At 45.6% G+C, this 16,508-nt stretch overlaps 1 protein-coding gene across 1 annotated transcript; it reads right to left on the bottom strand.

Moving 5' to 3' along the window:
- Positions 1 to 348: 348 nt before the first annotated feature.
- Positions 349 to 7,416, bottom strand: LOC139667542 (nuclear factor 1 A-type; the record flags this gene model as incomplete). The annotated part of the gene is made up of 2 exons (XM_071547027.1): positions 7,310 to 7,416; positions 349 to 886 (listed from the first exon to the last, which is right to left on the bottom strand). Coding segments are annotated over exons 1-2 (565 nt in total), but the record flags the coding sequence as incomplete, so codon positions are not given.
- Between the last annotated feature and the right edge of the window lie 9,092 nt (positions 7,417 to 16,508).

Here is a 16,508-nt window from a genome sequence, read left to right as displayed (position 1 = left end):
TTTACTAATGTTAAGTAAGAAAAAACTTAAAATTGAACTTAAATTTCTATTCTTGCACAAAATATATAAATTCAAGCACTTTCAATGACCCATGTCTATTTATGTCTATTTTCAAAAACGTTCAAGGCCTTGATTTTGTTTCCCCTCAAATTCACAAACTTTCAAGTATTTCAAGGACCTGCAGGGACCTTGTGAACAGATCCAGCTTCACACAGGCTGGACAACAGGGAGCGCCTCCACTGCTGTGCATCCAGCTCACACACACACACACACACACACACACACACACACACACACACACAGGTCACACCCACACACACACACACTCACACACACAAACAACAAAACTGGACTTACCAGAATGCACGAAGTAGGCCAGGTACAGATCCAGCTCCTTGACCGAAACCCCGATGTGGTGCGGCTGCACACACAGGCCGGGGTTGGAGCACTGCGGGGACTTGACCAGCCGCTCGCCGTCAGTACTTTCGAGGGGAATCCCTTTGAATAAAATCACCATGACCAGGTCCAGACGCCACACCTTGTCCGCCTGGCGCAGGCAGTCGATCCGCCTCATCTTGCCCTTCTGGTCCGGGTTGGACAGCACGCAGCAGGGCGGCTTCTTCCCGGTGACCGTGAGCACGAAGTCCTCCCTGAACTCGGGCCGGATGTCCTTGCGCAGCTTGGCCAGCAGGCGGGACGCCCACTTCTGCTTCACCTCCGGCTTCTCGCCCAGCAGCTCGTCCTTCACGGCGCGCTCCTCCTCCTTGGACATGCGCTTCTCGTGCTTCTTGAAGTACTTCCTCTTGCGGGCCTGCAGGTTGAACCAGGTGTAGGCGAAGGCCCGGACGTGGGGCAGCAGGGCTTCGATGAAAGGATGGAATTCATCCTGAGGGGGGGGAGGAGGCAGAGGGACGGGAGGTGAGACAAACACATCCACAGGACAGACAAAACACAGACAATAACCTGAAAAAAATCAGTAAACTCTCTTGAGAAATTCATCTGCGATATAATTTCCCGCTGAAAATAATCAGCTGTCAAGAAAACAGTTCAACACAAAACAATCAGAAGAAACATGACAGATTTTCAGATTCACATTTCTATAAAATATTCTAATAAAACATCAAGTGTGTTTTAGGTGTTTCTCCACAGAGCAGCAGAGTGTCTCTCTCTTGTCTCTCTATGTCTCTCTCTTGTCTCTCTTGTCTCTCTCTCTTGTCTCTCTCTCTTGTCTCTCTTGGCTCGGTGGCAGGAATGTTAAAACCCGGCCGGGGAGCGGAGAGCTGAGCTGAGCGGAGCGTCTCACCGGCTTTCCGCACACGCACACGAACACGCGTGTGGAGACGAACACGCGTGTGGAGACACACCGCGGCGTGTGGAGACACACCGCGGCGTGTGGAGACTCACAGGTGGGTTAGAGGAGCATTATGTGGGCTTTGGCTGATGAGAGCCGGGGAGTTATTAGGGTAAGAATGCGGTTAGACGGCATGTTGTGGATCAGACCCAGATCAAACCCGCTGCAGAACCAGGCTCACCGGCTGGTCTGACCGAGGAAATTAACACCGGCCTGAAAAAATCTCTTCTTCACTGCTGCAGGTCACAGCAAGAGAAGAGAAGAGAAGAGAAGAGAAGAGAAGAGAAGAGAGGAGAGGAGAAGAGAAGAGAAGAGAAGAGAAGAGAAGAGTCGAGTCTGAGAGCAAAACAACAAGCTGCAGTCAGACGTCTTAACCAGAGCTGCAACCATTAATCCATTAATCCATTAATCCATTAGCTGTCAACTATTAAATTAATCGGCAACTATTTTGATAATCGATGAATCGGTTTGAGTAATTTTTTAAGGAAAATAAGTCAAAATTCTCTGATTCCAGCTTCTTAAATGTGAATATTTTCTGGTTTCTTTCCTCCTCTATGACAGTAAACTGAATATCTTTGGGTTGTGGACAAAACAAGACATTTGAGGACGTCATCTTGGGCTTTGGGAAACACTGATCCACATTTTTCACCATTTTCTGACATTTTATAAACCAAACAACTAATCGATTAATCGAGAAAATAATCCACAGATTAATCGACAATGAAAATAATCGTTAGTTGCAGCCCTAGTCTTAACCCAAATAAACATCATGATTACACCTGTCGGCCCAGCGAGGGGCGGAGCTACAGGTGGAGCGAGGGGCGGAGCTACAGGTGGAGCGAGGGGCGGAGCTACAGGCGGAGCGGAGCAGTGAGGAAGAGCTTCCAGTCACTGATATGCAGTTAAAACATTATTACAGAGGAACTCACTATAAACACTGAAGCTGCTCAGACCGCACTGTCCAGGCCTGAGACGGTAACGCTCTCTATAAAACGTGTAATTGATGATTTTAACGTTTTAACGCTAATAGAACAACACACTCACACACACACACACACACACACACACACACACACACAGGCTTCAGGTCCTGGATCTCAGCTCCAGAGCTAGAACTGGTTTCATCTCCAGCTCAGACAGTTCAGTCTGTCAGTCTGACCGGCAGAAACAAGACGGAACAACAGTCACATCATTATGAAACAACGAAGACGACAAATCTGACAAATCTACCTTACTGCACACACACACACACACACACACACACACACATACACACACACATACACACACACACACACACACACACACACACACATACACGCACACACACAAACACAGGCGAAGCATCATTATGGAACATTTCTTATTTTGATAAAGCCCCTCGGTGTTGGGCCGAGCGGGGAAGGGGTTGTGGGATTGGGGGGAGGGGGGGGGGGGGGGGCAGGAGTCCCGTCGGGGGGGCGAGAGGCCCTGGGTTTCTCCTCGGGCCTGGCTCTCCTCCTCCTCCTCCTCCTCCTCCTCCACTCGACTATTCATAGATCAAAGCGGCTCACACACATCTTGATACGTGCAAATGCCTCTGACTGGGGCGGCATGTGGATACTACATTATCAGCTACACACACACACACACACACACACACACACACACACACACACACACACACACACACACACACACACACACACACACACACTGCCGCAAGTGCTGCACACACACATGTATGTGCAGATAGACGTATAAACAAACAAAACACATAACAGCAAATTATCCACAAGCTAAATCTACTTTGGAATTATAAGGTTCTTTCTGAAAATTAAGTTATCGAAATATTCATGATGTTTGAATGTTACTTTATGCTTGTGACGTGTTATTTTTTAAAAGAACCTTTTGGGGTTAAATATTTTTTTTAAAATAGGAAGTACACAACAGTTTTTCCAGCTGGAGGTCAAACCTCTGATCAACATCTCAGACCTGCAGTCAGATAAAACCTGACGAGTAACAGAAGTGTCTCTGCTCTCTGTGCATTAGAGCCAGCTGTATGTTTTTACACCCTGTCCCTCCTCATGCAGATCCTGGTCTGAATGCAGCATTGTTTCTTGTTGGATCCGGTCCAGAAGCCGGGTTTGTCTCCAAACCGCCTCCGGCTACTCTGCGGCCGGCTTCAGCCAATAAGCTCTGAAATATCACTCCTGGACTCCGATAAGGCCTTTTGTTATTTGTGGTTTCTGTGTGTAGCGGTGTGCCTCCGCGTCCCGGGGCGGCTCACCGGGACGGCGGCGGCGGTGCGGAGCGTTCCACAGAGGATCCTGAACCCTGAACCCTGAACCCTGAACCCTGAGCCCGGGCCCCGCCACGTTCCACAGAGGATCCTGAACCCTGAGCCCTGAACCCGGGCCCCGCCACATTCCACAGAGCGGCCGATTGGTTCCTGACACGTTTCCTGACTGTTCTGTCGCTCCGGAGCAGCTGCTGGCTCCGGCCTGCTCCCCCCCTCACCCCCTCCCTCCTCCCTCCTCCCTCCTCCTCCTCCCCCCCCCCCCCTCCTTCCTCAGCTCGTTTCTTAGCGTCTCGACTCGGAGGGAAAAACCCTTTGTGAGTCTGAGTGTAACTAAGGCTCTGCGTTCCCCTGCTGACAGATGTAACGGCTCCAAACAACAACAACCGGTGAATAACAGTCACTTAGAGGAGCAACAACGCTAATCCCCCGTCTGCTGACACCTCCTCCTCCACCCACACCTCCTCCTCCACCTCCACCTCCACACAGAGGGAATTATCTGTTTCCCCTCCTTCCTCGTCCTGCGGCCGGCGGTCAGACTGAGCCGAGGGCCGCTGACCGGTAACCGGTAACCGGTAACCGGTAACCGTTACTAATGGAGGACAAATAAGGAAGACAGCAGCCTCACTGACAGCAGGACGACAAACTCAAACCTCCTGATGAAGGACAATTAGAGAAAAATCTCTTCTGGAGCCGGACAGACACAAAGCGGTTCAACAGATTCGGGTTTTGAAAACCGATACCGGTATTTTTACACCGAAGTCGCCGATACGCGATATTTTGCGCCAATATTCAATATCTTTAGACTCGATTTATTTTTCTTTGGATCAAGACTTTGGTTCCCGTCACTGATCAGACGGTTTCCTCCTGCGTTTTTATCCAGAACAGAACTCTGACTGCAGAACACATGGAGGAGCCGGACTCAGCTGATACGAGCTTTACGAGGCCGAGACTCATATTTTCAGGCTGAAGTCACCGACAGCTAATATCCTGTGCCAATATTCAATATCTTTAAATTTGACAATTTTCATGCCAAAAAAAAAATCCCACGTCTTCAGTGTTTCAACCTGCATTTTCTTCTCATCGGGGTGAAAAGCCTCCGAGACGTTCAGAGCATCCTGGGACACTAAAACTCTCCACTGACACCGGACTGATGAAATCATTTTAGTGATAACACACATATTCAATATTAGGGAAACTCTGGGAGACGTTCGGCCTTAAAATGAAGAATTAATTTACAAAAAACATAACTGAACAATTAAATGAATAGCTAAAATGTGCAGAAAATAACCTTCATCATATGAGAGGTGGATGATATCTGATTTTTTTTTTTTTTAATGGACAATACCAGCAAAATTATATATATCTGTCAAACCCTAAAACGCATTATATATATTACACATTATGATTGTAAAAATGACGTTCAGCAGAATTGGTCTGAGATGGACAAAGACTGATTCTGTTCATTATCAGTTTCACTGCACTGATAATCAGATTACATGTAAAGGTTTTATGTTTCTGATGTTTCTGACAGTCAGAAAATCATAAACTGTCTGAAAACAGAGAGAAGCTGAAGATGTTTGTATTCATAAAAGCCGCACAAACCAAAAGCCATAATCAATAGAGTCGATCAGCTGTGGTTTTCCACTGATGACGGGTCGCTACATATGAAGTGAAGCTGGTCTGAGGTCAGTTTAGAAAACATCAACATGCTTCAAATGTTTCAGATTAATAAGCAGGCAGATTTCTATATTCACTGCTCCTGTTGTTTCTGACAGAATATTCTTCTTTCTGTCAGATTCATATTTCCAAACTGTGAGATTTCTGACAGTTTTGTCCATTAATAAAACCTCCAGTTTTTATGCACATTAAGCATCAATAATCATCAATAAATCCACTGATTTAAATTGTTAGAATTAAATATCAATAAATCCTGTTATTTCTGGAATTTGAGGTAGATGAATTTCAACCGTCTTATTATTAAAAAACAGGATAAAATGTGACTGTTAGTCTAATTTACTGCCCATTCTGACAGAATAAAATCCATTTTAAATAATTTGCTCAAAGAAAATGTAAATGTTTCAGATGTTAAAATTTTAAATATTTAAATACAATTCCAGGTAAATTGTAGGACGCTTAAAATGACACAAATTATTTTAATTCTTATTGATAGAAGTGATGGGCAATTTCAATAATTTGTAACAAAGCTAATTCCAATAGAGGAGCATGAAGCCAAAATATCCAGATCTCTCTCTCACACACACACACACACACACACACACACACACACATACACACACACACACTGTTTTAACCTTTGACCCTGAGCACAAACCTAGAGCACGGGAAAGGAAGAGTGATTTTAAAAAGGAGAAAAGATAAATAATAAGGTTTAATGTGATTGTATTGATATGCTGATACACAATTTGGCTTCAATCAAACTGGGATTTGAATAAAAAATAAATCAGCATGACAGTCCGCTCTGTGTTCTGCAGAAAGAAACGGCATTTTCCTCCGAGCTGGTTGATTACATTTGGCTTAACGTGGCTGTGCTGTGTCACCTCATCTCACCCCTGACAGAAACACGACGCTGTGAAATATGGGCCGCCGCTCCTGCGCATTCCTGAGGAAAATCTAAAATCCAGGCCTGGTCCTGTTTCTGTCTCTGTGTTTCTGATCCTGCAGCAGCTGCGGGCCTGAAACACAGCAGCAGCAGTCTGAGGAAACACACTTTCTGTTTACTTTAAATTCACACGGCAGGATTCCCCATGCGAAATGCGACTGAAGGACTAAATGAAGCAGCTGATAATTCATTCTTCTCTGCAGTGTGAAGAACACCGTGAACCAACTGACTTTCTGCACCAGAGTGAAGTTGAAGTTGAAGTTGAAGTTGAAGCTGAAGTGTAAATGTTCCTGCAGGAGGAAAAACCGCCTGAGCCCGAAGAGAGCAGCAGCAGAAACCTCCAGAAACAACAACCAGACTGACAAACTGATCCAGATCAACTACCAGGCTTCTAATGCTGAAATACTGATCAGAATGTGAAAGTGTCTCTGCACAGGACTCTCAGTTTAGCGAGTTTGATCAGAGTTGGAAAGTTGGAATAAAAATATAATCAACAAGCCGATTAAAATGCATAAAGTTTACATGTGTGCGAATATCCAAATGATGCGCATTATGGTGTTTAAAGGGAATATAACTGCGTGTGTGCAGACTGCCGGTCTGCCGCACGGAGGAAAACCTCCTCCAGCCCAGACCGGAGCGGAGCAGCAGGAGCCTATAGGCTGCTATACGAGCTGCAGCCGGGCCGGGTTCAGGTTCAGGTTCACACTGCCTGCCGCTCGGTCTCCAGCGACACAAACCTCCGCCTAAAAAACACACGCGCCGCTCTCGGTTCTGCAGCAGATTATTTATTCGGAAAAGTTGCCCGGTTGCCAAAAGTGTCGACAAACAGAAACACTGCGCATGCAAAGAGCGGATTTGGAGCAGATATAGGCGCCATCCGCCATGTGCTGCAGCGAGGAGAGGCCAAGTCTGACAGACTGACTGCAGCGCAAAGTTCCATCTGACTATAGGAAACACTCTATACTGTCCCGGCCCACAGTAAACAGTCTGAAGTCTGCCGCGCTGCAAGGAAACAACGTTAATGGATTTGAAAAAGTTGAAGTTGAAGCAAACTTACCTGTGTTAGACATAGCGGAGAATACATATCTGTTGTATCTAATCTTAGATCTGGAAGGTGTGTGTGTATGTGTATGTGTGTGTGTGAGTGTGTGTGTGGTGTGTGTGTTACTGTAACTCCAGCCTGCGTGTTGATGGTGTGTGTATGTGTGTGTGAGTGTCTGTGTGTGTGTATGCGCGTGCGTACGCCCGTGTGTGCGTAATGGCTGTGTATGTGTGTGTATGTGTATGTGTGTGTGTGTGGTGAGTGTGTGAGAGTGTGTGAACAGGAAAAAAAGGAGAGACAGAACAGAAAAAGAGAGAGAGAGTGAGGGGAAAATAGAGCCCTCCTTTGCCTCTTGCTTTCACATTTCCAACCAGCGCTGAACTTTGACCCCGCCTCGGGTTACATGTACTGTCCGGACCTGTTAGAGGCCCTCCGCCGGGGAGCGCACAACTTTCAGCCCAGACACGAATAACATCTCCAACAAGAGAAAAGTCCCGTTAAAAACAATCACAGGAAAGCCCGGGGTGGGGGGGCGAGAGCGGCCGGACGGTGCGAAGCTCCGAAACCTCCAGAAACCGCATTTCACCACAAATCAGAGACGGTCAGAGAGCCGCGGGCGCCGGCGGACCTCGGCAACATATCTATTCGTCCTGCGGTGCGCTCTGGCCGGCGTGCGGCGGTGCGGCTCCCCGGTGCAGCCCGGCTCGGACGGAGCAGCGAGGTGAGGGCGCGGTGCGGCGGCGGCGGAGTCTGAGCGGAGGTTTGAACGGGGGGAAGGCAGAAAGCAAACGGGATCCCGAGCGGCCAGACGAACCGCCTCGCCTCGACAGCCGACAGCTGCTTTCCGTTGAAGTAATTTATCTCCAACAGGAGACGGTAAAGAGAGTCGGTTTGTGTCCCGGACGCAGAGAGGAGCGCCACCACTCCGCTCCGCACGCAGCCAGCCTGTCTCTCCCTCCCGTGCACCGGACCGCACTCAGCCCGGAATGCGTCTGTGTGGCTGCGAGCTGCGGTTCAACCGGCGAACAGAGCCGAAACTGATCAGACAGTCTGGTTATTGATTACAGTCCCACAACATCAATTCTCCGCTTGCAATTTCAGAAGTAATCCGCGCTGCCGTTGTTGTGTGCGGAGTTGTGTGCTCCGGGATCCCGCGCGGCTCAGACGTATCGAGATGAAACTGATCAGACAGTCGGCTTATTGATTGTTATTGATCACAGTGTTGCGACGTGAAATTTCGCCGCAGCTCTGATTCGCTGACGAAATGTTTTCATGGCAAAAAAAAAAAAAAAAACTTCCCGGGAGCCGGCGGAGAGAAAACAGCGTTTGGTTTTAGTTTACGCATGCATTATCAAGGAAGAAGTGGAATAAATCCAGCGCAGGTAACACAATGCGTCTGCAGCGGCGGAGGGAAGCGGAGGCTCTTTGGAAATAAATGAAGTTGTGGAGAGCGTGGCCCAGCCCGCACAGCCCGCACAGCCCGCACAGCCCGCAGCCTGTCCTCCAAACTACTGGCTTTCAGCACAAGTTTGGATCCAACCCACTTTCTCCGACACCAAATGTCTTCCTGCGCTAAAACAAGTCCATTAGCGCTGCTGTGCCGCTCGCTGCCTGACACCCACTGATCCACAGTCCTGAAGCTCTGCCTCAGCAGACTGAACCCAGCAGCCTCTAATCCACTGCAACTCCGTGTCCAGACCACTTTCCACACAAACCACAACGTCTTTTCCTGCGCAAAAAACTCACAAACACCCGATTCAATAAAGTCAATAAAAGCTGACAGACAGGCGGCGAGTCCGGCAGGGAACAGAAGCTGAGACCCAGTAGATCCACAAGATCTAGAAGGAATAAAAGCCAGTAGATCCAGTAGAGCTGCAGACTGGGAATTTAACCACTTTCATTAATTTTCATATTTAACTGGGATCCTTTCTGTTTGGAAACCATGTAGCCCAGGAAAATAAAATAATAATGATTATTATTATAATGATTATCAATAGTATTATGCTATTATTATTATTATCATTATTATTATTATTAGCCTATTATTATTATTAGCCTACTATTATTATTGTTGTTATTATTTAGCCTTCACGTTCCCAAAGCAGGTAATAAGCTGCTTCATGCTCTCAGCTCTCCATGCATAAACTAATAATATCCTCACAGAATATGATGTAGGTTTGTGTTTATTGAGCGGTGTGGAGCTGCAGCCGGGCAGATCAGACAGTAACAGTCCTAATCAAGTCCATTCAACTTTACATAACCGCATCTCCCCCCCACACACACAATTATATAATATCAATGAGAGGCATGTGAGATGGAGATTGCCAATCAGTCCAACTCTTCCACAGCTTATGTAAGCGCGCGGCGCCGCGGCCTCCTGACCCCGGCGGGCTGATATGATACTGTGATTATGATATGATATTATTACCGTCAGATAGATCCATACAGGGAAACTCCTGCTGACTTGTGGACTGAGTGAGTCGGTCTGTACAGATGGAGCAGAGCTGACGGTCTGATCCCGTACAGCCGCGCAGGGACGAGGATTTACCGACACCTGCTCCTGCAAACAGTCATACATGTTCAGCGGATATTCATGATGCCGCTCGGCGTCACGCGGTATGTTTTAGTGTGTTGTGGATCCTGAAACAGAAGCTTCCTGCCGGCGGGGTCTGGAGTCACACTCAGACCCGCCGAGGCTGCAGGAGGAAAAGTTTGGCTCGGAGGCAGAAGTGGGTCGTGCGCCCTCTAGAAAACATCCAGCAGAGACAGAGACTCTACTGCTGCTGCACACACACACACACACACACACACACACACACACACACACACACACACACACACACACACACACACACACACACACACACACACACACACCGAGTTAACCCGCCGAGCTGCAGGAGGCTAAACATCACTGATAATACAGTCAGTGTGAAGCCTTATGCTGAAGAGCTGTGGCGGTGAATTTCCAGAAGGACACAAACATCACAGCAACACTACAGCAGTACAGTAGTGACGCCACAGGAAATTATAAAATACCACAAAGAACCATAAAATCACTACAGACACACCGCAGCTCCCTATAGGAATATTACAGGAATATTATACTCATACCATGAGAGATTAAAACACCATTAAGTGCAACACGTTGACTATAACCTCACTGTTAACTATAGGCTACCCCACACACACACACACACACACACACACACACACACACACTGTAAGCTCCTTTAAGCCACAGGAGATAGAAATACCATCAAGTACAATAAAGTCACACTAAACTCATTACTGAGCACCACACACACACACTGTCAGTCTCTATAGGAATATCATGGGAATATTATAGGAGATAAAATACCATAATGTGCAATAAAATCACTATTGTGTACCACAGACGCACGTTAGGTCCCTATAGGAATATTATAGATATATTATAGGAATATTATAGTGATACGATAGGAGATAAAATATTATAAAGTGCAATAAATTCACACTAAACTCATTATTGAGCTCCACACACAAGCCGTAATCCCCCTCTGGGCTTGTGTTGGAACATGACTGATTTTTCACAGTGAATCTAGAGATTTATCAGACGGATGGATCCTCCTCTCGGCCTCCTGCATTATTCTCTAACACACTTTGCGCTCGGACCGGCCGCACATTCTTGCGCACTGAGCCGGACCGCGCGGCTCTTCTGCCTCCGCAGCGCCTCCATCCGCTGCTGCCGCGGGCTGCTCGGCCAATCAGGACCCGCCACGTCACAGACACGTTCTCTGACCGCCCTCTGGTTGGGCGAGCAGTCGGGATTTGAAACGCAGCGTCCGGTCTGATTGGGCCAAAAAAAAAAAAAAAAAAAAAAAAAAAAAAAAAAAAAAAAAACCTCCCGTCGTGTACGAGCACCCGAGAACGCGCTTCACTGCATTCACTCCCTCCTGCCTGCAGAACAGAAACTAGTATCTATCTATCTATCTACCTATCTATCTATCCACCTTGTATAAGACAACACAGAGGTGCAGCTCCAATATCAAGTTTATATGATGATGAGGCCAGTTGTCAGAACAGCTGCTATAATAATAATAATACTAATAAAAATAGCCTACTAATACTAATACTAGTCCTACTACTAGGCTACTACTACTACCACTACTACTACTACTAATAATAATAATAATAACAATAATAATAATGATAATAATAATAGCCTAATAATAATAAAACATAGCTAATTAAACAGCTGACAGTGGTCAGGTCTTTAGGCTGCAGGATAAAACACATTTCTACAGTCCAAGTCTGTGGAGAGTTCAATATTATAGATTATAGATTCACAGAATTATAGATGATCAGGTTCTAGAGCCATAGAGTCATAGATTTATAGTTACAGATGATAGAGTTATAGAGTTATACTTGCGTACCATTGCAATGTTAAAGTGTAGGTGAGAAACTTTACACAGTCAGACGGAAAGCTTCATTCTCGGCCCGCTGGCAGGAAAGTCTGAGACTGAAAAAAAAAGACAAAAATAATCTAAAAAAATAAATAAATAAATAAATAATGATTCTGAGGCTGGAGGGAGGCGACGCTGCTGAAATAATCCCGAAAAAAAGAGAGAGAAGGAGGGAAGAGGAGCAGCAGCGGTGTTTTCTTCCCTCCTGCTGTTTGACTGCGGTCCAAGCCTGGCACGGCACGGCACGGCACGGCTGACCGGTGGCTCTGCTTGGCTCGGCTTGGCTTGGCTCGGCTCGGCTCGGCTCGGCTCGGCTCACACTTTGTGCAGAAGTTGCATGGATTCAGCGACTCCCCCCTTGTTTATTTCCGCAGTCGCTGCTGTTTGCATAGTAACCAGGCGGGACCTCCTCCCCGCGGGATCCACGCAGCCCGGTTCGGTCCGGTTCGGCCCGGTATCACGGCGGCGGATCAGCCGGAGCCCAGCCTGCGTCCTGCTCCCTGCGGGCTGAAGCTACATGCTCGCAGCGCTGCGCGCATCCTGCTGCAGCCGGCGGAGTGCGCTGCCGCCCGGCCGGACCGGAGAGGCGGAGGGTCGGTGCGCCGGTGCCCCCGCTTTGTGGCACCTCAACATGGCTTTCCCGACATGGACTTTTGACCGGTGTTGCACTTTGATGGCCGCGCGTGAGAGAAGGGGGAAGAAAAATGTGCTGTCGGTGCAGATATGTGGCGGCCGGCCGGGACGGCACGGGACGGGACGGGACGGGACGGGACGGGCTGCAGCCTGCGGGACGCACCGGCAGCTTCACACCGCAGCTGCGGTACAAACACTGTAGTCCGGTGCTTTATTACCTGCTGGGGAATTACAGATAGCCTCGTGCTTTTTACTGATCCAGAGTCGGTTTGTGTGGAAAAGAGCAGTGGTGTCTGTCTGTAAGGCTGAAGGATCTGACCGAGTCTCACTGAGGCAGCGACTTATTTTATTATATAGCGGAGAGAAAACAGTTTTCTGTGCTGAAATAAATCTATAGGACATAATTCATAGTAGGTTATACATGACTGGAAGTTGTGTCAAACTGATGGAGCTCTGTGAGCATTTAGGGAAACATAAATGAGTTGATTTTTGCTTATTATGGTATTTTTTTCCTCAAGATGACTGACTGGAGGTTATTGTTTACTCAGCTTTTTTATTGCCTGATTTTATTATAATAAACGCTTCCATGTTCAGTTCTGGTTTTCTTCTTCACCTGCAGGTTTTGTGCAGCTGTGGAGGGAGAGCTGGGTCACACGCATCACTTCCTGTCTTTAAACCCCAAAATCCTCAAACTGTCTGACCTTTAACCTGCTGAACAGTCATCATGAGGGAAACCATCACTGATATGAACACAAACCAGTTATGTTTCTGTCTTCATTTCCTTCAAAGACCCAAACTGACACAACTGACATCAGTTTGATGTTAAGAACTGACTTGATAGATTTCTGTCGGCTCTAACAGAAGCTAAACTAGAATATTCTGTAAATAAAGTGCTGGATGAAGTGAGTTCAGGTGGTTCGACCTCCGCTGCACCTGCTGATTCCTCTTACAGGTGATTCATAATCTGAACACACATCCATTAAACCCACTGATGTTTAAAAAGAGGAATGAAGCTGATGCAGAGGGAGAAGCTTCACCTTCACACGTCTGCTTCTTCTTCTGTGGTTTCATCTGAACGAAGCCTCTCTGCTGTCTGATCCGCCTGTTCGTTAAAAACTGAATAAATGTGAGCGGCTTCCTCTGACCTGCTGATCTCTCCCTCCTGCTGATCTCTCCCTCCTCTCCCGCTGCCTTCCTGCTCCTCCTGCCGCAGAGTCGCCTGAGGTTAATGAACAGAAGCTTTTATGTTAATAGAGGGACGGCCGGCGTGATTTAACAAGACAATCTGCAGATTTACACTCAAATCCATCTGAGCGCCGCTCCACATATTAGTCGGCTAAACAACATCTGAGGAATGAAGGTCAAGGCAAAGAGAAAGTAATTAGATTACTGCAATTAAATTGGGTTTTCAATATGATCGATAATCTTAATGCGTAATCATGGATTACTTGTTAAGATACGACAGGCTGATCCACCGCCTGAAGAATCCATCGCATCTCCCACTGAACAGAAAACAGCTTCAGAAAATACAAAACTCACACAGATATGGATCAGATAGAGAGAAACCTTCCTCTACTTCAGTGATTCTCAACCTTTTTCATATCAAGCACCTCTAGTTTAGTCCACATTTGAGCCCCGGACCCCCATTTTATAAGATTTTGTCTCTCAAACCCAAATCTGACAATATTTTTATTATCAGATATGATTTTGTCCAGAACTCCATGACTGTCTGTGTTGCAGGTAGAGAGATAACAGAGAAACTATCATCAAAACAATCATTCTTCTACATTCTTTAGTTCTCTAATCGTGTCAAACTTCTTGTAAATTAAATAATGGTGAAGTTTAACAATTAATCAATTGGCTGGGGACCCCCCGGAACGCCCTCAAGGACTCCTGGTGGTCCCCGGACCCCACGTTGAGAACCACTGCTCTACTTCACTTTAACTCCTTTTCTTCTTCCAGAGAAGCTCCTGGTTCTAACTGACACACAGCTCAGTAACACTCAGCATCTACACGGATTAATGACTCTGATGTCATTGTATGTGTGATGTCATTGTATGTGTGATGTCATTGTATGTGTATGTATTGTCATGGTTGTGCAAATGGCTAAGTGTGGTAGGGAAGTATGTGTGTGTGTGTGTGTGTGTGTGGGCTAGGTGTTAATGTTATGTAGGCTGTATGAATGTAAGACACGGGAGCTGGGGCTTTTAACCAAAGTCAAATTTCCTTGTATGTGTGTCTGATTCTGATTCTGACCAGGAAAGAGACGAGGCAGATCAATATGTGTGATCAGTTCCTCAGCAGATAAACTGACACAGGGAGTTGCGGCTGTTACCGATCTGTCCGTTACACCGGGGATGAAGGGAACATGAAGGTATGAAGGGAATAAAAGCTCTGTCCTGCTCCACATATTATTTACTGATAATCACTGAACTGATATTAATCACACCTAATGATCGTCAGGGGAACTGGAGAACAGGAAGTAGATAAGAGAGAGAGAGAGGGAAGATAAAACTACAAAGAATTACAACCAGAGAACAGATTAATGAATAATAATGAAACATCTTCATATAGACTGTCAGACCAGACCAGACCAGACCAGACTAAACCAGACCAAACCAAACCAGACCAAACCAAACCAGACCAGTACAAACCACGACCAGACCAGACCAGACCAGCAGAACACTGACCTGGTCATAATTACCAGTATAAAGATGTAAACTGGTTGTGACAAACCAGTCAGATCATCTGGAACCAGCAGGGAGACTGAGGCTCAGAACCAGTAAGGTACTGGGAAGTAATGTAAGGTAATTATGTAGTACTGTAAGGTAGTACTGTAAGGTAATTATGTAGTACTGTAAGGTAATTAGTACTATGTAGTATTTCATACAGCTGCAGCAAAATAATACAAATAACCTGATTCATAAAGTCCAGTTGTGCTTCAAAAAAGTTTTTTGGTAAACAAACACCAGATGATATTTTTTGTCTTTCTAATGTTTAAGTTTCTGTCTCTCAAGTTTGGACCTGAAACCTAACTGTAACTTTACTGGAACTTTACTGAAACTTTACTGAAACTTTACTGGAACTTTACTGAAACTTTACTGGAACGACTTTGTAACAGCGAGTTTTGTGTTTCATGTTTAAACTCTGAACCTTCAGCAGAATCCATAAGGATCATTTAACGAGGCGGAGACATTTTCTCAATGAGTTTTGCTCACAGTATAAAGTAGATCTATATAGAGGACAGACTGATGATGGACTGATGATGGACTGATGATGGACTGATGATGGACTGATGGACTGATGATGGACTGATGGATGCAGAGTTTAGATCAGTCTGTCTGACCTGCAGTCCTCCATCCACTGAACTGATTTTCATACCTTTTTGTATTTGAAATATTTTTTTACAGTAAATTTTATTCCTATTCAAGTTTATCCCTTAATACTGAATCAACCAGACTAATATGTGTAGAAGTCAATAGGCTGTAGATATAAAGTATAGATATAGATAAATGGATGCCTTATATGAGGGAAAATTCAAATCCATATTAAATAGTCATTTCATCTTGATGTATTTTATCAAACTGAATTAGATTTTACATCAGGTCTGGTTTTGACTGGGGAGAAATCCTGATTATATAATTGATGATTATAATTTGGTTTATGTGGATTTGAACACAACCTCCTGAATAAAAACTCTCTATAATTAACTAATTAACCTTTAATTCACTTAACACTGAAAAGCAGAAACCTGCTGTAGCTGAATAAATACGTCATGTAAAAACAAATATGATCACCTATTTTAATAATTTGCTCGTCATCACAAAAATATGAGAAAACATTTTCAATCAATTCAGATGACCAACCATCAAATTCTTTATTTTATTTATTTTATCAATTATTATTTTCATTGCTCATTATTTCTCATATTTTTGAACTGAAGGGTTTGCTGGTTGAGGAAGGAAATGAACTGAAAAGCCTGAACGTGTTTTAAAGCTGCGGTCTGCGGACAGAAAGCGGCCTGAAGCGCCATCTGCAGGTCAGACTGAGGAACTGCAGCCAGCAGCTCAGTCTGCACACAAACCTGCTTCTGATTTAATAAACTGCAACATAACCTGTGATGTCATGTTCAATGT

Source organism: Centroberyx affinis, unplaced genomic scaffold (genome assembly GCF_046629955.1).
Source record: "Centroberyx affinis isolate AG114_WGS23_722 - 3 ecotype Tasmania unplaced genomic scaffold, CSIRO-AGI_Caff_v1 ptg005617l_1, whole genome shotgun sequence".
Taxonomy (NCBI): Eukaryota; Metazoa; Chordata; class Actinopteri; order Beryciformes; family Berycidae; genus Centroberyx; species Centroberyx affinis.
This window is presented reverse-complemented; position numbering and strand designations above follow the sequence as displayed.